This window comes from Magnolia sinica, chromosome 9 (assembly GCF_029962835.1).
Source record: "Magnolia sinica isolate HGM2019 chromosome 9, MsV1, whole genome shotgun sequence".
In the NCBI taxonomy this organism is placed as follows: domain Eukaryota; kingdom Viridiplantae; phylum Streptophyta; class Magnoliopsida; order Magnoliales; family Magnoliaceae; genus Magnolia; species Magnolia sinica.
This window is the reverse complement of record NC_080581.1, coordinates 3,380,908-3,405,668: the sequence shown is the minus strand read 5'-3', so window position 1 is coordinate 3,405,668 and position 24,761 is coordinate 3,380,908. Positions and strand designations below refer to the sequence as shown.

At 41.7% G+C, this 24,761-nt stretch overlaps 1 protein-coding gene across 3 annotated transcripts; it reads left to right on the top strand.

Moving 5' to 3' along the window:
* Window positions 1-7,355: 7,355 nt before the first annotated feature.
* Window positions 7,356-24,761, top strand: LOC131256675 (choline monooxygenase, chloroplastic). Of its 3 annotated transcripts, XM_058257656.1 has the most exons (10): window positions 7,356-7,773; window positions 10,554-10,599; window positions 18,998-19,133; window positions 21,204-21,278; window positions 21,376-21,588; window positions 22,069-22,164; window positions 22,371-22,492; window positions 23,271-23,364; window positions 24,176-24,226; window positions 24,442-24,761. In XM_058257656.1, the coding sequence occupies exons 1-10, from the start codon at window positions 7,374-7,376 to the stop codon at window positions 24,580-24,582; spliced, it is 1,374 nt and encodes a 457-aa protein (XP_058113639.1). In that variant the 5' UTR covers window positions 7,356-7,373; the 3' UTR covers window positions 24,583-24,761. The 3 variants fall into 3 exon arrangements, with proteins under 3 accessions (XP_058113639.1, XP_058113641.1, XP_058113640.1); XM_058257658.1 differs by lacking the exon at window positions 21,376-21,588; XM_058257657.1 differs by lacking the exon at window positions 23,271-23,364.

The following is a 24,761-nucleotide window of genomic DNA, read 5'->3' as shown; positions in this document are numbered from 1 at the left end:
TAGCTCCTGATGAACCTTGGAGCTGACTTGAAGATGTCAAGCACTTTAAGCACACTAAGCTTCAGACACTTCAAGCACACCAGGCGGACTCGAGAGCATCTGCAACTGAGAGGGGACATATCGTATCACGGCCGACTTCTTTTGTCTTTATCTTTGTTATTCCATCAATGTAATTTCAAAGTAGAAACTAATGTAATCCAATGTAAAACGCATACTGATAAATGAATATACTCGATTTTCTTATTCATTTGACTCAGTTTACATATTTTTCATTCTTTACTTGATCGGATCTCTCCAATTGCTCAATGGCTGACTTAAGGATAGTAGATTTTTAGATGCTCGGCATTCCAAGGAAGAGGAAGTAGTTGCCCCGTTAGATCTTCTAACCGATACGTTCCGGGTCGGATGGTGTTTGATACAACATAAGGTCCTTCCCAATTGGGTCCCAATGTGTCCGCACCAACCTCCTTAGTGTTTAAGAATATTTTTTGGAGGACCATATCTCCCACTCAGAAGCGTCTAACTTTGACTCGAGCATTATAGATCCGAGCTACCTGTCGTTGCCGAGCCATAATACATAGCCGAGCTTTTTCTCTTTGTTATTTCAAGAGGTCGAGTCCGAGAGCTAGGAGTTCTTCATTGTCTCGCTTATTGAACGAACTAACCCGAGCTGAAGGCAGTCCAATCTCGACTGGAGTAACGGCTTCCAATCCATATGCAAGGGAGAAGGGAGTTTCCCCCGTGGCAGTGCGAGCTGTGGTTCGGTATGCCCACAATATTTTAGGAAGCTCTTCTGTCCATGCTCCTTTAGATCGGTCGAGTTTAGTTCGGAGATGTTGTTTGATGATTTTTTTGATTGCCTCAACCTATCCGTTTGTCTGAGGGTGATGGGGGGACGAGTTGACATTTTTGATCTCGAGATTATCACACATCTTTCAATACTACCTGTTGTCAAATTGCCTCATGTTGTCGGTGACAATGGTTTGAGGTATCCCGAACCGGTAGACGATGTTTCTCCACACAAAGTCCATGATTTTTTGTTTGGTTATCCTAGCCAATGGCTCAGCTTCGGCCCACTTTGTGAAGTAGTCTACCACAACAACAACGAACTTGATCTGTCCCTTCCCTAAAGGGAGTGGTCCGATGATGTCGATTCCCCATTGTGCGAAGGGCCAGGGACTGGCCATAGGGGTCAGTTCCTCGGGAGGTTGTCTTGGAACGGGTGTAAATCGTTGGCACTTATCACAACTTTGGACGAGCTTGCGAGCATCGTGTTGAATTGTTAACCAGTAGTACCCTTATCATAAGACCTTGTGTGCAAGTGATCGTCATCCGGAGTGATTTCTACAAATTCCTTTCTGGATCTCTTGTAGTACATAATCGGCTTCAGCATGATTTAGGCAGCGTAGCAATGGAGCGAAGAATCCTTTCTTATATAACACCCCATTGAGCATGATATAACAAGAAGCTCAGATCTTCAATCGTCGAGCCTTGGCACAATCCTCATGCAATTTTCCTCTGTCGAGATATTCGATGATAGGGTCGAGCCAAGTGGGTTCCGAGTCGATCGAATGTACGGTTGAGCTTGAATCGTCGATAATTGGCTTAGCGACATACTCGATCGGTACAGACCTTGGTATATCGTCTTCGTCGGCAGAGGCAAGCTTTGCCAAAAGGTCGGCCTTAGTGTTTTCTGTTCGAGAGATCCGACTAATAATGTATAGTTGAAAACTGTCGATTAACTCTTTAACTTTCTTCATATATGATTTCAGTTACTCTTTTCATGTTTAATACACGCTAGTGACCTGATTGACGATCAACTGCGAATCGCTAAATACGTTGATATGAGTAACACCCAGACTGGCTGCTAGTCGGAGGCCGAGTAACAAGGCTTCGTATTTTGCTGTATTGTTCAAGGCTTGAAATCCAGGTCTTAAGGATATTGCATGTAAGTCTGATCGAGAGTTTTCAGGACGACTCCTGCCCCGCTTGCTTTAGAGTTGGAGGAGCCATCGACATAAAGCTTTCAGGGGAGTGGGTCGGGCGATGAATCGGGAGAAGCAGTTGTCGACTGTATTTAATCGGCTTGTGGTGTAACTTCAGCTATGAAGTCGGCCACAGCCTGGCCTTTAATTGTCACCCTTGCCTTGTATTGAATGTCGAACTCACTGAGCTCGATCGCCCACTTCGTTAGTCGACCGGATGCTTTCGATTTTTGAAGGACCTGATGTAGTGGGAGGTCGGCCGTGACGATGATAATGTAAGCTTGAAAGTACGACTGAAGTTGTCGTGACGAGACAATTAGGACTAGGGCCACCTTTTTCAGAGGCGGATATCTGGTTTCTGTTGGTAACAATGCTTTGCTGACGTAATAGACCGACGATTGCTTTTCCTCATACTCGCGTATCAAAGTCGAGCTTACAGCTGCGTCGGAGGCTGCTAAGTATAATAACAAAGCTTCCCCCAGCTCGAATTTTGATAAGAGAGGTGGAGATCCAAAATATGATTTCAATTATTGGAACGCTGCTTCATACTCTTCCGTCCAATCTATCGTTTTCCGTCCCTTGTTTGAAGAACAAGAGGCACTTATCGGTAGCTCGGGAGAGGAAGCGGTTGAGTGCGGCTACTCATCCAGTTAGCCTTTGTATATCTTTGATCATTTTTGGAGATTCCATGTCAAGCAATGCTTTTATTTTTTCCGGATTCGCTTCAATCCCTCACTGGTTGACCAGAAATCCAAGGAACTTACCCGAGCTTACTCCGAATACGCACTTGCTCGGGTTCAACTTCATCTGGTATTTTCGAAGGATGAGGAACATCTCTTCTAGGTCGGCAATATGATCGGCTGCGTGTATACTCTTGACGAGCATATCATCAATGTATACTTCCATGGTTCGGCCGATTTGCCGAGCGAACATTTTGTTTACTAATCGTTGGTAGGTCGTTCCTGCATTTTTTAGACCAAATGACATCACACGGTAGCAGTAAAGTCCTTTGTCGGTGACAAAGGTAGTCTTAGATTTATCTGATCGATACATTACAATTTGATTGTATCCAGAATAAGCATCCATAAAACTAAGAAGCTCGTGTCTTGCCGTGCTATCCACTAGCTGATCGATCCTTGGAAAAGGGAAGCTGTCCTTTGCACAGGTTTTGTTTAAGTCGGTATAGTCAATACAGACCTGCCACTTTCCGTTGGCTTTCTTAACGAGTACAACATTAGCTACCCATTCCGGATAGTATATCTCCTCGACGAATTTAGCCTTGAGGAGCTTGCTGATCTCTTCTTCAATGATGGCGTACCTTTAGGGGCTGAGCGGTCGTCGCTTTTTCGGATCGGTCGGTAGGTCGGATCGATGTTGAGGCGATGAGTCATCACCAAAGGATCGATTTCGAGAATATCTTCATGGCTCTATTTCTTACTTAAAATGGTAGTAACCACTCGTATTGTACCCGTGATCGCGATGATAATGATAGTACTTGTTTTTGTCCTGTCGATTGGGATTGCCGTAGAGCTTGTTGGGCCAATTCATGAACCTTTTATTTTTTATCTCCATAAGGACTTACTCTTATGACTTATTGAGCGGAGTATAGGTTGAAAACTTGTTATCAGGCCGCTTATTTGTCTTGCGATCGTCGCGGGACCGATCCTCCTTTCGCTTCTTACCACCAGTTGAGTCAACTTCCTTTTTTGTTGACTCTTTAGTCAGAATTTTTGAGTTCTAAGTGGCATCACGCAAGATTCGAGTTTCTTCGGCGTCTGCATATTTATTCGACCGAGCCATGAACTCCGCCAAAGTAGTCGACGGATTTTTGTCCAAGGAGGCCAGAAATGGGTTGTCTCTTACGCCTTGCATGATTGAGTTAAGCGCTGTTTCGTCCGAGTGCTTCCGGACCTGGAGCGATTCAAAGTTAAAGCGCTTGATATAATCTTTCACTTACTCTCCCTCATTTTGAACTATATTATTCAGATGCGCAGATGACTTTAGTTTCTTCCCACCGATAAAATTGGTGAGCTAAACTCTGTGAACAAGCTAATAGACTTTGGTTTCAAGTGTTTGAACTAAAGTCGAGCTACGTTGGCTAAAGTGAGGGAGAAAGCTCGGTATATAACGGCGTCCGACGCATCATGCAGTTCCATATACGTTTGAAAGGATTCGATATGCTCTGTCGGGTCGATTTTGCCAGTGAATGGCGTAATCTGGGGTAGACGGAATCACTCTGGCAACCGAGCTTGCATGACCTCCTCTATAAATGGAGATGCCTTTGCCTCGGGCTTCGTCAGGCTCAGATTTCGGTTTTATGTCATATCGGCGATATCTTCCTGCATTTCCTTCTTGAAATCCTAAAGGTTAGCTTTCCAAGGTTCATCACTATAAGCCGTACCCTCAACCGGATGCTTGTTGCGCCTTCTCTGATCTATTTCGTGTTGCAGATCGGAGGCAGGCAGCGGGGCGGTCACGGAATGAGCAGGCGTGGGTTCTAACGAACCCTGGTGCTGATTCTACTGTGGGATAGACCGCGGAGTGACAGGCTGAGGATCGAAGAATTGTTGCGGAGCATTCACCCGGCCACTATCATGTTGAGGCGGAACTTGTTGGCGATGGATCTGCTCCAGCACCTGCTTCATACAGTTCAGATCGGTCTTAAGCTCTTGGACTTCCTTATCTAACCGACCGTTTCCTCGGTTTCGTTGATTGTGCCTGGTCGAAACGGAGGTTGCTAGACGGGCGGCAGAACCTTGTCGGTTATCGGGTCGGTTTTGGGCCCCTTGGGCTCCGTTCATACCCGGCGGACCTTCAATTGGTGGAGGCCCAGTGACAGCGACCTCATTAGGCTCGTTTTAAGTAGTTCTTCTAGTCCTTGCCATTAGAACCTGTTTGAAGCTTCTGGATAGAGCTTGAAAAATGAATTTTTGTATCGTTTCCCCTAAACGACGCCAATCTGTTGATACAAAAAACTGATGAGTCTCCTCGCGTCCTATCAACTGCACAATAAGGAGACAAAGAAGACCCTGGCTAGAGCCGGGGACTCTCCGATGCCTAAGTTAGTGATAGGATTGTGAGGAAAGGTTTTAGAAGAGAGTTTTCTGCGTACCTTTCACCTTGGAGGTCTCCTGCATTTATAGGAATGTGAGGGCCCTGGTGTACATGGATTGTTCTTCTGATATCTCGGAGTTTTGATTTTAATTCGTTTTTGGACTCTATCCGATCTCGAGATTTTCGGGATCGGGAATCCTTTCACTGGATTTTTAGGACAACGTTTTTATTTACACCGTTTTTTCCTTGTTTGGCTCGGTCCTAACCGACTCTGATGACAAGTGGGCTTCGGCTGGCTACAAGGATAAAACTATTTGCCTTCTGTCGGATAAAATGGAACCGATCCATAATTGATATCCTTTCTTAATCCAATAGCCGACTCTGTAACCGACCCAAACATGGGTTGGTTTTATAGTCGATCGGGTAGCTTCTAAGCTTTGAGTCTTAATCTACTTCTTTGGATGTTGTTGTCTCGTTTTCCGAGTCAACTTTATACATCTTATATGCTTTGCCTTGTGGCTCATGATTTTGTAAGTTTCGGTCGGGATTCATTCCCCGAAACCCGAGCTAAATCTCTCATTTAGGCTCTTTGCTTACCTGCCTCGGTCGGGCTTACTGCCTCGGATCACCGGACGTTGTCGGTAGAGTTGGTCCATTTCATAGCCAAGCCCTCGGACTTGTACTATTTTTCTCCCCAACAAATTCCATGCACCAAACACCCCCCTAGCATCCAGCAATAATGGCCTGAATGTAATTCCATACTATGTAATCTCATGAAATTGGATAAGACAAACACGCCTAGGGAATGTAGTTAGTTAGTTTTTATTTTCCATCACGCATGCACTAAGTATTAAAAAATAATCTATACATATGATATTACTATTTCATGTATGGCTGTGGATAAGATGGTTGATAGGTTGAATATGATGACGGTCCACGTTCACCTGAAAAAATGACTTTATATTTGTCTTTTCGCTATTTTAATTCAAAATGTTTAAAAATGCGCTCCAAAAATATGTTATAATTAAACATGACAGAAATGAACCAAACGGCCGCAGTTGTCGAAATTGAGAAACCAACCGTACACTAGGAAAAGAGGAAACGGATTGGCTACTCCCCCATACACGAGCCCCGGGGCTGATGGTCGGTGCTCTGTGGGCCCCACCATGATGTATGTGTTTCATCCATTCTGTTCATCCATTTTTAAAGGTCATTTTAGGGTTAATCTCAAAAAGGAGAGATATATAAACCTCAGGTGGACCACACTACATGAAAACAATATTTATTGGATATCCACCATTGATATCCTCCTGAGGCCCAATGTACTCTTTATTTGACATCCAATCTGTTGATTAGGTCATACAGGCCCAGATGAAGGAAAAAAAAAAACAAAAATCAGCTTGATCCAAAACTTTTATGGCCCCAAAAATGTTTTTAATGGTCGACGCTCATTAAACACTGTTTCCTGTAATGTGGTCCAATTGAGATTGGCATATATCTCATTTTTGGTCTCATATCTTAAAATGATCTGTAAAAATAGATGGACGGCATAGATGAAACAGATACATCATGGTGGGCCCCACAGAGCACCGACCATCAGCCATTGGCTGGTGTCGAGGGGAGTAGCCAATCCGTTTACAGGAAAAGAAGCTGTTCCTCATCAAATAACGAGAAGTTCTCAAGTCCAACTGGTTGAACCGTAGTTTACAGTCCACCCATTCGATAGATCTCAAAATTTTAAGTATTTGTGACATCCAATCCTCCTATTTGGTTGAACTCAACATAAGAATGATTAATGAAAAAAATAATTTCTATCCACTCATTAAAAAAGCTACACTGTAGAAAATAGTGTATAGCCATTGATAAATAAAAATATAAGTGTGGTCCATTTGATGAGTGGATATGAGTTATTTTAATGAAGTGTTTCTCATGGCTGGAAAAAACTATTGAATGGGGTGGATTTCTCATGAAATTAATAAGTTAGAAGTTATTCTCTGGTTGAATAATGACCTGTGGTCCAATTGGTTGGACTTAGACCTTGTTTCATTTAACTCATCATAGTTAAATACTTCGTTGTACCTGTCGCGACTCAGGATCATCCGCGTGTCTCCCGCCACTGGGTCCCACAATATGAGTGGTTGAGATGATCGGATCTTACCACTTTTTGGTATTTATGCTTTAGGTCCACTGTAACTGAGTTAACCTGAGCTTATGGTTTTGACAGATGATTTTAGAACGAGGAAAAAGATGAACTTCAGTGGCTCTTAAGTCGGCTCTAAGAATAAAAGGTTGGGATCACAGCTGAGGAGCAGATGGCGACAGACATAGGAACATATGTCACAACGGAGCAAATCGAACTACTTATATGGTCGGAGGGAGACGAGAACGGGGGAAAGGAGAAGATCGGCGATGGTCATGACGACGCTCTTACGAAAACCCTCAATCTCTCTCCTCAATTGCCAAAAACCAAAACCCTCACAAAACCCTAAGAAATCTCCATCTCTCTCTTATTCCCGAATCCAGATCTTCAGCTCCTGCAATCTGTCCAGAAATTTCTCTTTTTCCTCTCCATCTTCATCTTCTTCTGGGATTCCGGCAGGCCGATGGGCGGAAGATTTCAACCCTAGGATCCCGATCGAAGAAGCCCAAACCCCACCTAGCTCGTGGTACAACGATCCCTCGATCCTCTCCCTCGAATTCGATCGCGTCTTCGGCCGAGGATGGCAGGCCGTTGGTACTGTCTCTCTCTCTCTCTCTCTCTCACACACACACACACACACGCGCGGGCGCGCGCGCCCGTCGGTACTCTCTCTCTCTCTCTTTCACACGCGCGCGCGCGCGCACAAATTCGGGCGCGGATTGCATACTGACACTGCTAGTAGCCACGGCGCTACTGGACGGTGCTTTATGTGTCCCACCATGATGTATGTGTTTTATCCACGCCGTCCAATCATTTTTTGAGCTTGTTTTAGGGCACGAGCCCAAAAATGAGGCAGATCCAAATCTCAGGTAGACCACACCACAGGAAAACGTTGATGATTGAACGCCCGACGTTAAAAACTTCATAGGGCCTACTGTAATGTTTATTTGCCATCTTGATTAGGTAACACATACCTGGATGAAGGGAAAATACAAATATCAGCTTGATCCAAAACTTTTGTGGTCCCCAAGAAGCTTTTAAGGGTGGGCGTTCAATCACCACCATTTCCTGTGGTGTGGTCCACTTGAGATTTGGGTCTGCCTCATTTTTGGGTTCATGCCCGAAAATGATCTGTACAAATGGATGGACGGCGTGGATAAAACACATACATCATGGTGGGGCCCACAGAGCACCGTCTAGTAGCACGTGGCTACGGGCATGTGATGTCAGTATGAATCCGCGTTCCTCAAAATTTTTTTATAGCGATTTGGAATCCAAGCTCTGTGGGGAACCCTGGCATCATGTCCATTCGTCAGTTTTGCAGCTCTTGTAAGGACATCAGCCCCAAAATGAAGCAGATCCGAATTTCAAATTGGCCACGCTGCGTATGAAACGCCCACCTTTGAACCTTCCTGGGCCCACCGTGATGTTTATATGGCATCCAAACCGTTCATTAGGCGGTTTCCGCTGGGATGAAAGGAAAGCACAACTTATGTGGCGCCAACAAAGTTTTGAACGGTTGGCATTTCATCCCCACTGTTTGCATCTTCTCTGTTTTTTGGGCTCATGTCCTGATATGGGCTAGCAAAACTGATGAACAGAGATGATATAACAGTCATCTTGGTGGGCCCCACAGAGCTTAGGGTCGCAGAAATTGGCGCCCCTTTCTTTTGAAATATACACCCTTTACTTGTTCCTTTTTGTATTTGAATAGTACAGCTTCTTTGCTATTCTAATACCAAAATCAGCAAAAAAGGTTCTTTCTCTCGCACACACTCTCAAGTTCTGGTTTTATTGGGACATGATATCTGCATCCTTTCTTTTGATATACACACCCTTTCTTCTTTCCTTGGTTCTATTCGAACAATACACTTTTTTGCTATTCTAATACCAAAGTAGCAAAAAGGAAGAATACATGGGAAGGTTTGTGTAGATCATTTTCCATTTTATGTTTGTGATGATGTTTAGAAAATAGGGGCTTACTAGATACTCGGGTGAGTTTCATGGTCCATACGTATACTTGGGGGCTGTTGGCCACATGGAATACATGCACCAGTACTAAGCCCTCCGTGGGGGCCGCTGTAGATGGCACGTAATTCAGAGTTCATGCTGAAAGGATGATCTGTATTATCCTGTTTGTTGCCTTCTAATGGATGGTTGAAATGAATATAGTTGAAGGTCCATGGTCAATGAAAGAGTGTCCATTAATCAGAGGTTTAGGAGTCATCCAATTCATCTAATTTTGGGGCTATGTCCCATTGAGAATGGGGCCTGCAATATGGACGGTTTGGATTAAGATTATGCATGCAGTAACGATATGCATGGGTATGGTTCATCACACATCACACACTGCCTAAGTATCGGACGCTTCCTCATTGTAGATTTAAATGTTGATATTTTAAAGCCATTCCTAACTATCTGAATGTTCCAAGAAGAGGATATCAATGCTCCTTTCTAGATGAAAGGAGTTGTATCCATGTATTCTGTCAATTTATGTCGGATGATACTCGTTCACACATCAAGTTTATATGGGCATGGGTTGAAGTAAATCCTGACTGTCCATTTCTGTCTGCATCATGAATGGGACAAAACCTAAAAATCATGCTAGCAGGACAATCCTAGTGGTTAAATTTTGGCAATTTTCTTTTCATCTGTCCATCGATGTCCATCGATTAGGTGAAGGGTCATTCAATTAATATTAATTTTGAGGACCTGCCCCATCTATTGCCACTTTTGCCAGGCTAATGATTTTGACGGTCTTGATCAACCATACACATCATGGTATTAAGATTTGGCGACTTGGACCGACTTGTTGGGTCCTGAGTCTAGTCATGACTTGGCTGAGTCGCCTCAATTCTGACTGATGGTATCAAATTAGATCGGGTTCTGTGGTGTCCAAGTCGGCTCAAATGCCATTGCAGTACAATATAGTTCCTCTTGCTGACAAGTTGAGAGAGTCTTTTAAGCTGTGTGAGGACTAATGATAAAATGTATGAATTGAAGGGAATGGGCCAGTGTCAAACACCGATAGTGAAACTTTGCTGCATGGTATAAAGCCAAAAGTAAATGGGTCCATGTCTTATTACAATCATGGTGATATAATTCATCAATAGTCCAGATTTGCTGTTGGTGTCCAACACTGGATCATTTCCTGAAATTAGTTACTTTCTGAAGAAAGTTGCTAACCGCAACTGAAATTCAACATAGTTCTGAATGACAATCAGTAGATAATATTGGATGGATCATACAATGTTGCTTCACCATTTAATTATGAATAATTCTTTTAACTTGCTAATGATGCTATGATTTGACAAGTAATGCTATCAATTTACTGATTTTGCCATCTTCAATGTCTTCCTTTGATTGATTTTCAGGGTTTGTTGAACAGATCCAGAATCCTCATGACTTCTTCACTGGCAGGTACTTCTATATTCAGGGTTTATCAGTGTATCTGTGGTTACATTCATTAATTTGTGTGCTCGTATGGGAAGAGACCTAATTCCCATCAAGGCACAAAATTACCATGTCTCGGCATTGTGTATCATACGTGTAGGTGATCAGTACCATCCATCAGGTTCGGCCTTTGATTGGTCACTAACCAAAAATTGTCTTGATCGAACTATCCTAGCCATATGATAAATGAGCCTTTTCTCATTAAACATGACATGTTGCTAACTTTTGTTTCTGCTATCTTAGTTTTAATGCATTTTCAGTTCATCTTTCAAAAAAAACTTTTGTCTAGCAACGACCCTTTGTATGCCATTAAGGGCCTGTCTGGTATGTGGGCTTAGATGGAATTGCATTTGGTCCCCTTCAAATTTCATCCAGCATTTGGGAAGGACGAGGAGGGTTGGGATTACATACCTTTTAAAAAAAAAAAAAGGGTTGGGATTACATAGGATGGAATTGCATTTGGTCCCATGCGGGATTTCTAGTGGATTTTGAAATCCACTACACATGTGGGCCCCACATTGATGATGCATGTGTTTTATCCATGCCGTCCAATCCATATATGCCCTTTACACGAGACATTCTAGTTATATAAATATACAAGTTACTGACATTTGTTGTGAATTTGATTTGTTGATTACAATTCCATGGTCCACCAAACGGGATTTGCTTAATCTTGTGTTTTTCCCATAGCAATAATTTTATCCCAAACATGGGGATTGGATGGCCAAAATACCATGGTATTTCCAGGCATGCAATCATTGTGCAATAATGGCATTAATCCAGTCTAATGCAATTCCATACCATATTATCCTGCGGACCAAACAGGCCCTAAAGGGTTTGGATCATCCAAGCATAGTTAATGTGTATGTTCTGCCAAAAAACACTGGTATGCTTGATTTTGACTAGGTTTATTATTATTATTATTATTATTATTATGTATATTTAAAAGTAGGGTATGTATATCACCTGTTTTACCTGAGGCTAATGAGTTGGCGAACAATCTTTGCTAAATGTGTCAAAAGACCGGTTGTACTGTTATCTGTATTTGAAGATGTTATTTATGACATGTGCCTGCTGATGTGTGTAGGTTCTAGGTTGTTATTGTCAAAGCTCGAGTCCTACAAATAACAAACTTCCTATAGTCCTTCCCTGTTGCTAGGTTCAACAACTCGACTCTTGCCTTGAACCCAGTGAGAGTCCAAGTCTAAGTTGACTTGGTGAATGATTAGCGTTGTAATTGGACTTTTCTGGGTAATAATGCATGTGGGAGTTTTGTGCTGTCATTGCCGGTCCCAAGCCCCTGTAAAGGAGGAGGGTTATATCAGGTTGGCAGCTGGTGTGAAAATTTTGCACCAAATTTTATCATGAATCCTGACAATTAGAGTGGAATGGTAGAATGGGATTCATGTAGTCTACCCCAATTAGTTGGGATAAGGCTTAGATGATGATGATGATTTGAACTTTTTGGGTCTTTTCTACGAAAAAAAGGCTCATGATGTTGGTGCAATCACTAGTAAAGAAAATAAACACATCTTTGTTCTAGTTAAACAATGATGTGTGTTATATCATGTAGTGAGTAGATTTTTTTAAAAACCTTTTTTCCTTTATTAAATCTGAGTGCTAGTCTATTTTTCATGAATTATTACTTATGACAACTGACTGATAAATGTTATGGGACAACGGCGAAGTTGAAGATATACCACTGATGTCTTGATTATGGAAGGTCAAAGACAGCAAGTGCAAGAATCACACTAGTTAATCATCCATTGCATAGAGCTCTTGTCTGTATGCTACAACATTGTTGGTACTACGTACCATGGTTTGCAAATCAGTTATTGTGTATTGAATCTTCACGATCAAAATTGGGTCGTATCCAATATCGGGCCGATACAGACTGATACAGTATCGTTCATGGACAATACCGGTATGTATTGGGCAATACGTATTGGGTCCCAAACGTCAAACCTCGCTTCATAGTAGATGCAACGCTTGGCAATAAGATGATAATACAACCCATAGAGTCTAACAACGTCAGAGACTTTTGAGGCTAGAAAGAGATGAAAATACAAACATTGATTTCCACTTTTCAGTTTGGTTTGAACTTTCTCATTTTATACCAGAAAACTGTTAGTGTCCATCAATGGTTCCTCCCAAGAAATGCCATCCAAGCTATAAAAGAATGCTTTGGGATAGAGCACTTGAACCGGACCAAATCAGCCCATGCAGCATAAGGAACATTCTCATGGCATATCTCAACGGCAGAAGCAAAGGCGGAGCTACTTTGAGGAACAAAAATTGATCTTGCACCTGTAGAGGGGCATCTCTCGAATTTCAGTAAAGATGTCGGCTAGGTCTCTGGAAGTGGGAGAGGGGATGTGCCAGGAATTGTCTCTAATGAAAGCACTAACCTTGAGGTTCACATCCATGTGGAAGTCATATATGGTCCTATAGCCAAATCTATCAATCAGACTACCCGTACAAATCCAAGGATTTAGCCAGAAATTGGCTCGATTGCAACTGATCTTCCTGACCCGATGCTGTAACTACAATACCACGCAACCAACCTTCTGCGTGAGATCTGATAATCTGACATCCATTGAAACCAGCGAGATCCATCAGATCCCAATCACCACTGCTGCTAGCATCAAAACCCAAAATGCCGGGTCTGAACTCCACTCTCCCATCTGCACCAACAACCATCTGAACCCATTGCTGATAAAATCCATCACCCAATGTCAAAACCCGTCTTGCACTTGTCACTGGTTGCATATCCGCCATTTGCACAAAATACACTCGGTGCCATTTCCATTTGAAGTCCCAGCACAACAGATATCAAATTAGGCCAGGCTAGCTTTGCACCAATCTACCATTTGTCATCCTCTTCGGTGACATTTTTCGGTCCTCCAGCAAACCCGTCTCTGTAGCAGCCTGCATTATATTCTCCGACCAAAATCACTACTGCCATCCAATCTGATCTGGTGTAAACCAGATCAGTTGGCAGCATCACCTTCACCATTTCAACACCTCCACTCTTCTCCATCCCCCACTGATGTCTTCTTGCACCATTAGTTGGCAGCCAGCCACCATCATCTCACAATTCATTGCAAAGAGGAAGAAGGGACATTCCTTTATCAACATTCATCTTTTATATATATATATATGTTTGGTGATCTGTGAGTTCACCTTGTTAAGTATACCTTGTCACCTTCTGAAGTTATCCAGGCCTTTTTACGAAGCTTAATTTGTTTTCTGTTGTGCCAGGACTTTTTCCTGGACTTGTTATTATGTCGGAATGTTCTAGAACCACTGGAAGAGCAATGGTTGAAACTACAACTACCGGAAGTTTTTGTATCCACTGAAACAACAATGGTCGAAATCCCAACCACCAGATGTGCCACTAAATCACCTGGAAGTGCCAATGCCTGTGATGAGGAAATGAAAGTCATGCACCACTCTGATGTTTTTAGTGCTGATATACGACATACCCATTTAAAAATAAAAAAAATAAAAAAAGGAAAAAAAAAGGTCATCGAGAGGGCAATACACCATATTCAGTTGTCTTGTGTTGCAACCTATTCTTGGAAATAATAGTTGCAACCCTGCTCACTCCCCTCATGTTGCTTGTCATTGGGATTTTGTCATCGGAGAGATATTTCTTTTGCTTATGAATAAATGTTATCCATGCCTTTCAAACTTGAGCTATTCCTTAAAGCACCAGCAGCTTGAGTTTGAGAGGGTATGTTAAGAGTATAGGATATCTATGTGCAATTGTACATACTATACATAGATACATGAATGGATATGTGTATATTTGTCAAGATTTCTCACAGATCTCTACAAACGTCCACCTTCTCTATATATTCTCTTCAAATGTATGGAGTAGATATAACAACATTCTTCAAAATGTAGTCTCTGAGATTTCTACAATGATGATGGTAATCCTCACTAGCCATAGCTTAAGAACATCATGTTTTATGTTCTTGCTAAAATGATGCAGGACAGGAAATTCAAATATGATGTACAAGAATTCATGCTTAAGATCACATTAGTTCAGAAACAACTACACAAATTCCATATCCCACATGAAAGTCCAAACATTCAATTAAGGGGAATCTATGCGGATCTAAGCCAACACAGGCTAGGGCTGGAACAATAAAAATTATAAGCCAAACGATACTTAAAGGGAAATAGAATTCAGCCACACATGCATAGTAATCAGCCCCTAATCCAAGGGATTCTCCAATTTCAATTCGAGGAACCCTAAGATGAGAAAAAAGGGGAACAAATTATGGATAATGCAAGCTAGGACTAGGGTTATGAAATTAGGTAAGAAAAAAGAAAAAAGAAGGAAAGCCTGAACCTGGAATAAATCCCGCGTGCTGGCAGCGGGGCAGGGTACCGGCGCACGTGCGCAGTGGGGGGCCGCACGTGTGGAGGAGGCCCGAATCCCAAAAGGGACTTCTTGGCCTTGGTCGGCCAGGGGGGTCTCCGAACCCTCCAAATTTGATGGCGATCCGACGTACGGTGGAGACGCGGTGCTCCGTCGAAGTTTCGGCCCTCCTATAGAGCCAGATTCTGAAAATTGGCTGTAGAAAGACAAACAACTGCAAAACAAGTAGATTTGAGGCGAAGATGATCGAAGGATGGATTAAATAAGATGAAGGGGCGGATTGGGATAAATGTGGCTTCGTACCACGGTAGTTAGCCCTTCGAAAGGGGAGGACTTCGCACCCACTTCAATTTAGCCATTCGAAAAGGGAGGGTTTTGCACCCACTTGAATTTTTTCACAACTCAGAAACTCAGAGAGTAGAAAAAAACTTGCAGGATTTTTTATTAAACTTCAATGAATCAAAGGAACTACAAGGGATGCCTATTTATATGGAAAACCCTATACCCCAAAACTCGCACCATGTACGCAACCTATTACTTGGCGATGAAGTAAACTAAAATAAAAACTAATCAAAGAAATCTAAAACATTTATGATGTTCTAAATAACATAAATAAGCAAAACCTAAAATATGAAATCAATCCGACTAGTGGGCCACGATCATGAGATCCCATGATGGGCTTTACTTGGCTATCGGGCCTACCCTCTTGAACCAAAACTCCGTCTTCTAACTAGGATGCCCTCTTTAGATGTCGTCATCGAGCCAGATCGACGGTGGGGCCCTCCCTCTCCTTGCATAGGGCGGTGTGCGTGCGTGTGTGCACGTGATGTCCCTGTCAATTCTCCCCGGCCGCGAAGATTTCGCCAGTGGCGAAATAAAACTCTTGAACTGCGCCAGGATGTCAGGATCAAGTCTCTGATGCTCCTCCTCAATGAGCCACGTGCTGTCTGAAGTTGGGCGTGACTTCCATTTAAGCAGGTACTTCTAAAATCCGTCGTCTGATGTTGAAACTATCTGATGGTCCAGGATATCCTCTATTTTCTCTCTGAGTGTGTGAATGTTAAGTATGGGAGGTAGAGGCTGTAAAGAAAGGTCAGGAAGAGTAGGTATGAGAGGTAGAGGCTGGGAAAATGGGTTGGGACGGGTAGGTATGGGACGTAGAGGCTGGAAAAATGCATTGGGAATGGTAGGTATGGGAGGTAAAGGATGGGAAAATGGGTCGGGACGGGTAATATGGGACGTAAAGGCGGGGAAGATGGGTCGGGAGGGGGTCATGGATTAAGGGAATGGTTTGGGGAATCAGGATGGTTAGGTCAAAGGCTGGACAATGCATCAATGACCTCTTGAAATGCAACTAGATCTTCCACATTGAATGTGAAACTAATTCCCATGGAGGGTGGAAGATTTGCCACATACGCAGTGAGACCGTTTCGTTTTATAATTTTGAATGGGTCAGCGCTATGCACCTGTAATTTCCGAACGGTTCCCCTATGGGTACCGCAATGGCCTAATGCAGATAATCACAGTCCCTTACATTGAATTCCTTGAAACATTTAAGTTGGTCTGCAGAAAATTTGTAATGTTCATTACTAGTAGTGATCTTCTGCCTAATTTCTTGATGCCATGAATAAATGTGATAGGCAAAAGACTTTGCAGGCTTTGACGGCCTATGGGACAGTGACATAGGGACAAGATCAATAGGCTTATCAGGTTTATAACCAGTAACGACTTCATAAGGACTGAGACCTGTGGATCTATCAACATAACTATTAAACGCAAACTCGGCTGTAGGTATTACGGTGTCCCATGTTCTGGTGTGTTCTATATCCCTCCTAGGGGGAGACTCATTTGGTAGATCATCAGGAAAGACATCACGTAACTCATCCACTACCGGAATGGCCTCAGTGGGTAACTTTACACTAGCCTGTGGTGCATTCTCTCTAGCCACAAGGCCGCACATGTTGTTCCCATCAAAATAGTGGTTTTGATGTCCCTCATGGGGTGGGTGCATGCGTGTACGCCCATAACTAATTCCTTGGCCAACTTCATTTATTGGTCTATCATCCTGGCCACCTGCCTGAGATTGAACATCTACCCCAATGGTGGGGTTTGTCCCCCGGAGGCCTTTAGTTGGGTAATGCGCACATCAAATTGATCAAAGCGTTGGTCTATGTTCCTAGCGCTTACCCAAAAACTCGATCTTCTGGGACAGTTTGTTTAGTGACTCTAGCAGTTGCTCCATGTTTAGTATAGGGTACAAGCCAAAACCATGACTCGTACGTGTGGGCATACACTTGCTAACTCCACTTAAGGACTTTCTATGACGACTATATGCAACTAAATAGGACTAAATGATCCTATGAGACTCTATATGAGGGAAACTACGCAGTGTTACTAAAATCCGACAATATAGTTGTCGAAATAAGGGGATAATAGAAAGTTACAGCAACGAAAATTGCTAACTTCCTGCTACCAGAAATTTCAACAACTAATATTAGGAACTATGGACTTCTAAACAGCTATGTATGATGAAACGGGATGTATGTTGGACTTAAACAAACTAACCCTAAACATGTGATGTATTCCCATATAAGAACTCTAAGCTCTGATACCAAATTTGATGCAAGACATGAAATTCAAATATGATGTGTAAGAATTCAGGCTTAAGATCACATTAGTTCAGAAACAACTACACAAATTTCATATCCCACATGAAAGTCTAAACATTCGATTAAGGGGAATCTATGCGGGTCCAGGCCTACACAGGTTAGGGTTGGAACAATAAAAATTATAAGCCAAACGATACTCAAAGGGAAATAGAATTCAACCATACGTGCATAGTAATTAGCCCATAATCCAAGGGATTCCCCAGTTTCAATTCGAGGAACCCTAGGATGAGAAAAAAGGAGAACAAATTATGGATAATGCAAACTAGGACTAGGGTTATGAAACTAGGTAAGAAAAAGGAAAAGAGAAGGAAATCCTGAACCTGGAATAGATCCCACGTGTGGGCAGCGGGGCAGGGTACCAGCACACGTGCGCAATAGGGGGCCGCACGTGTGGAGGAAGCCCGAATCCCAAAAGGGACTTCTTGGCCTTGGTCGGCTAGGGGGGTCTCCAAACCCTCTAAATTTGATGGCGATTCGATGTACGGTTGCGATGCGGTGCTTCGTCGAAGTTTCAGCCCTCCTGCAGGGCCAGATTCTGGAAACTGGCTTTAGAAAGACAAATAACTGAAAAACAAGTAGATTTGAGGCGAAGATGATCGAAGGATGGATGAAATAAGATGGAGGGGCGGATTGGGATAAACGTGGCTTCGCACCACGGTATTTAGCCCTTTGAAAAGGGAGGGCTTCGCACCCACTTGAATTTTTCCACAACTCAGAAACTCAAAGAGCAGAAAAAAACTAGCAGAAATTTTTATTAAACTTCAATGAATCAAAAGAACTACAAGGGATGAAGTAAACTAAAATAAAAACCAATCAAAGAAATCTAAAGCGTTCATGATGCTCTAAATAACATAAATAAGCAAAACCTAAAATATAAAATCAATCTGACTAGTGGGCCATGATCATGAGATCCTATGATGGACTTTACTTGGCTATTGGGCCCACCCTCTTGAACCAAAACTCTGTTTTCTAATTAGGAGGTCCTCCTTGGACGTCGTCATCGAGCCAGATCGACGGTGGGGCCCTCCCTCTCTTTGCGTACGTGTGGGGGGGGGGGCAGCGTGCGTGCGCGTGATGTCCCTATCATAAAACCATGTTCTATTGCCAATATATATCCATATCAGAACTAGGCCGCAAGTCATTCTATGTTAGTGGAAAAGTGACAGAGGAGGATGCAAATAAGCCTCTTCTTTTTCTTTTCTTTTCTTAAGCTTTGACTTGGCTTATTGGTTAGAAAAGTGAAATCTTCCTCCATTTAATGCACTATTTTGTCTTATTTTAAAGTAACTAATTGGTGGAAATACAGATTGGGAAGTGTGCAATTTGTGGTCTGTCGAGATTCTGATGGAAATCTTCGTGCTTTTCACAATGTTTGTCGCCATCATGCCTCTCTTCTTGCATCTGGAAGTGGGAAGAAATCTTGTTTTGTATGTCCTTATCATGTAAGTTTCTACATTGCTTCACTGTAGATTATATTGATAAAACCACATTATGAGATTAAGATTTTACATGTTGTCCACAATCATATGACAAGGTTAGATGAGCCTCTCTTTATTGTCTTTTTTAACTTTCAGCTTTCCGGCGTGTCATTTGAGGCTTGGCTGGATACACATCTTAAGTTTTGGAGATGGCCTATCCTACTGACATGAACATCATGAAAATTAGCAACCACGATTCACCCCCATGTTTGTGCGTCTGTATATGTATCTATTATCAATAGGCTAATGAATGATTTTCCAGTACTAACATTTCTGCAATCACAATCACATTATAGAACTGTTTCGTCTGGTGAAACTATATGAATTTACAGATAGATTGAATAAATTAAAGAGAACCTATACTCACAAGTCCTCCTATAGGTGGATTCTCATTTAAAGGATTGTTGAGTGGAATAGGTGCAGTGAGCATTTATTTAAATTCTCTATTATGAAGTTTAAATGTAATCTTCAATATTTTTGTTGCTATAATGTACCACCTGATCCATAGGAACCCAACCTGGGACCTTGTGCAGTTTCAAACTTCCAATGGCCAAAGGAGAGAGTATACATGGGGTACTTGATCCCCACAATACTTCCATATAGTGCTTCTCTCCCTTACAGAGTTACATCTGTTCTCACAAGCCATTGTCATGGGGAGTTATGTGATACTCAGGCAGTGTATGACGCTTGATACACAGACACTAAAAATTTTTACACATAGCATGCATTAGTTCAAATTAAACCGACTAAACTGTGGAACCCACAGTCGCCTAAGTCACAGCCCAAAATCAGATTGGTTGAACAATCCTAACCATTGATTCGTGGACGCTTGTTTATTGAAATATGACCGTTGGATTTTCTTATTATTATTAATTTTTTCATTTTTAACTGTGCAATAAATGTCCACCAATTGATAGTCAAATAGTCAAATAAGCATAATTTTAGGTTCATGATAAATGTAAACTGGGACTCCTAATTTGGACAGGTCAATTTGACTTGCATGCGTGCCATGTATGCAATTTCCAAGTAAATATTTAAATGCCTGTTATCATCCATTACACTCTGCAGGAGTATTGTAGTTTTTCTCATTGTCATTTACAACCATGCCTATTTATATATTGGCTACCTTCGATTTTTCTTCTTTATCAGGCTGCTTAGACAAAGTAGTGAAATGTCATAGTTTCAAGAGTTTTCATTACTCATGCATTTCATTTGTACTTCCATTGTATCACTGGTTTCCCCAATTATCAAATGTGTACTGTGGTAGGTGGTGCTTGCTTGTCTTCTCAGCTTCCAGTCTGCTTTCTCCTATCATGTCCCTTTCTCATTCGTTTACTCAAATTATTGTTCCAGCCATGTTTTTGTGGTATCTCATGTTTGCTTGTCTTCCTTTGACGTTGGTGAGCTTAATTGGCTAAGGTTGTGTTTAGATGGTAATTGCGACAATCCACTTCAGTAGAAGAAATGACTGAAGTAGGGGCTTTTACCCATTTTAATCCATGATGATGACCAAAACCTAAATTGCAATTCTGCATGTTTCAAGTTGGACCACAAATTATTGCAATTTAAATTTGGGGGATGGTCCCTCTTTATCAATGGAGTGAGGTTAGGCCCATTTTTCCACTTTAGTTGAATCAACTCATTGCAATTCAATTTGATTCACAATCCAAATGCAGTGCAGCTTAAGGGCCTGTTTGGTTGCCACTTAGAAGTGTAATCATGTATTAGAAAGTATGATCTCTAATACATAATTACGTTTAACTAAATGAGATGGAACTCATTTTTAAGTGGCAGCCAAACAGAGCCTAAGTTTCACCATTTGGCTTAGTACTGCATGTATTTGTTTCTTTCTAGGCTGGCTCTATAACTCGAAACTAGTAAGCACTTCATTTAATTTGTCTTCTAGTTAAAAGGATATATTCAGGAAAATGCAGTTACCAGAAATGATTTTAGCCTTTCGATGTTTGTCCAATTTCATGTATATGCTTTATTGAGTCATATCCATACCATACGTCTAATATCTTAGTTTTGTAGGGGTGGACCTATGGGTTAGACGGAGCACTCTTGAAGGCTACTCGAATTGCAGAAATATGGAACTTTGACATAAATGTAGGCAGTAAAGCTATCTTGATAACCATTTCATTATTGGTTCTCTGTGACTTTTTTCTAGATGGATAATTTCAATGCTCATCTGTCATAAAAACAGGAGTATGGGCTTATACCGCTGAATGTAGCTATTTGGGGCCCGTTCATACTGATCAGTATTGACAAAGATATTCCACTGCAACATAAACTGGACAGCAAGATAGTGGAGAATGAATGGCTCGGGAGCTCTTCAGAGATACTGAGTAGTGGTGGGATTGATACCTCACTAAGGCATGTTTGCAGGCGTGAATATACCATTGAATGTAACTGGAAGGTTTGATCCTTTAGGATGAGAACTTTGCTTCAGCTGCATGTCTAGGTTCCTTTAAATCGGAATATGTATATCAACCATTTCCTTCTATTTTACAGGAGTTATAGGGTATTGATGCATCAGATACTGTATAATGTTGCAATAGCAGGCAGTTTACAAGTAGGAGGCCTATGGTTACCATGGACAGGGGATTGGAAGATCTTAGCTCTTCACAAAAAAAAAAAAAAAAAGGCCAAAGATTGGATGACTAGGATCTTCCCATCTAGAAGATTTTTGGGTCATCCTTTGTCGACAGTGGAACCCATATGATAAATCATCTGGGCCATCAAACAATCAACTCTACTTGTACAGACTCAGTGCATCAGGGCACTCTACAGGTCCTTGTGCATCAGCACCCTATAGTTTCTGTCTTATATGGACTGTTCTTAGTATGAAAATGAATTCTGAAATACTGCTTGCAATTTCTGCCCGCTCATTGTGCAGGTCTTTTGCGACAACTACTTGGATGGTGGATATCATGTGCCATATGCACATGGAGGTCTTGCATCTGGTCTCAAACTTGAGTCCTACTCTACAATAGTATGCTCAATGCTCAGTGTTCTTTTCTGGTATTAAAGCTCATGATACAATCCTATTCCATTCATCTTGCTTAGTGTAAAAGTTGAAGGTACATCAAATGCAAAGCTTGTCTTTGGCGGATTGTGTCTTATGGATATATGGATACCCTATTGGTTATTATGACGCTTGGATTTGTAATATCTGACAGATTTCCATTGCTGCAATAGATTTTCGAGAAGGTTAGCGTCCAAAGATGTGACAGTGCTTCGGTAGAAAGGGGAGATGATTTTGATAGACTTGGTTCGGAAGCTTTATATGCTTTCATTTACCCAAACTTTATGATCAATAGGTACTTCCTCGATCTTCCCATGTGTTTATTGTTGAATTAATGTGAAAGAGAAAAAAAATTGATACTCTGGAAGAGTGTGATAGATGATACGCAGGCACTTAGAAATTGGAAAATTGGAATCTAATTCATTCAAATTAAACCAACAAAAATTATGGGCTCCACTTTGGATGCAGCATGAAACAAAAGTTAATATAATTTGATTATCTGATTACCAGATTGGTGAACGTTTTTTGGATGGTTAAAAATGAAAAATATCCAATGGTCTTATTTCAACAAACAAGTGTTCATGAATCAGAGGATAGATTTGTTCAACCAATCTTCTTTTGAGACTGTCACTTAGAGAGTGATTTTCACAATTTAGTCGGTTTAGTTTGCCGGAGTACAAATCTGAGTGCCTGCATATCAAGTGTCATACTTTGCCAGAGTATCAACTCCCTAGGGACCTTGTGCATCAGGTATACGAGTAGGACCCATCTTTGGGAAATCCAGAATGTTGACCTTCTGCCACCTGTCATGGATGGGGGATGCGCTGAAATCTTCCAGATTGGATGATCCCGGACATCAATATCTGGCCTCCTTTTCTAGACTGCAGTTGTATCTTTTTCTCCACTGTGTACTAGCAGGCAACTGGTTGAAGTGTTAGGATCTTCCCAAGTAAGAGATTATTGGGACATTCCGCACCCATGATGGACTGTCAGATCGACGGTCTGGGTCACCAGACCATTGGAAATGCTGCAATAATTAGTTCTGAAATATTCAGATTAACGGGTGTTGATAGGTATGGTCCTTGGATGGATACTAATTTAGTTCTTCCGCTGGGCCCAAGTAAATGTCAAGTGATATTTGATTACTTTCTGGAAGCTTCTTTAAAGGTAAATTCCCTGCAATATGCCAAATTATTACATTCCTAGGTTGTTAATAGTTCCTAAGCTCCTGAATTCACAGTTAAAAAATTTGCATAGTCTGTCATAGTTCGTCTGTACTTCATTGATTAAGGCCCTTGTTTGGAGAATGGCAGAAATGACCATTCTGTCCCTTTAAATTTGCAGAATGGAGAAAGCCTATTAACATGGCTCCAAACTGCAAATGTCTCGGTTCTACAATCTAGTTTTGAAGAAATTAGCACACAACTTAAATTTAGGGGATGTTTGGATGCAAGTAAAGTCATGTCCAAAAATCTTTTTAGGATATGTTGGCGTGGACTAGCTGTTTTGTTCCTTATTTGTCAAGCACCCTAGGCTAGGAGTGAAAATGGACTGTAGCACATGCAGAAAGCCTGAGGTGGATGGTGGTACATGTAGCATTTATATCACATGTGAACATTGACACTTGGTACATGTAGAAGATTAATGGTGGCAAATGTGGGATGATTGAACTAACCTAGAAGTCTGAACATTTGATACATTCAACACGTGTTACATGTGCACGGACCATTCTATTCCTATGTGCACTGAACTAGGGACTTATCCCACCCTTTCTACAATGACATGTTACCCTTGATAATTGTCGAATCTTAGGGAGATATTCTCCTTATTTTCCTCTATTCCTGTGCATAAATGGGTTTGACAAATCATATAGACAACTTGTGCTAGACACAGCTTTGCTTGCATTTAAACGCCCCTTTAATGACCCACCCAAATGAACCCGAAGCTATTCATCAATGCTGCTATTCCACTTCTGCAGGATGATAAAGAGTTCATGGCAAGAAGTATGGAAGAGAGTGAAAGAGTGCAGGTACAAACAACAGTCCTTTATCTTATACATGGATGATTATTATTTTTTTGACACTGTGAAGTGCTATAGAACATTCCGAGATCTGATGCAAGGTTTTTTTTTTTTTTTTTGTTTTTTTTGTTTTTTGTTTTTTGTTTTGTTTTGTTTTTAACACACACACACACTCATGCTAGTGGAATTTCACCACCTATCTGATGCAAGCTATTAAACTCCAGATGGAGGATATCGTGCTGTGCGTAGGAGTCCAAAAGGGCCTCGAATCGCCAGCATATTGCAGTGGCAGGTATGCTCCCACTATCGAAAAAGCCATGCATCATTTCCATTGCTTGCTGCATGAGAACTTTATTGCTCTCTGATTCTCTTCACCGTCCGAAAAACCAAACACTCAAACTGTCAATTCCGGTGGGAATTACATCCATGTTTTGAGAGTTAGTAAATTTATGATACTTTCCAATGGAAACAACCCCGTTTGCATTTTGCATGATGCATGTCATCAGATGACATGTATGAATGCGGGCACTGTTTGCATTTTGCA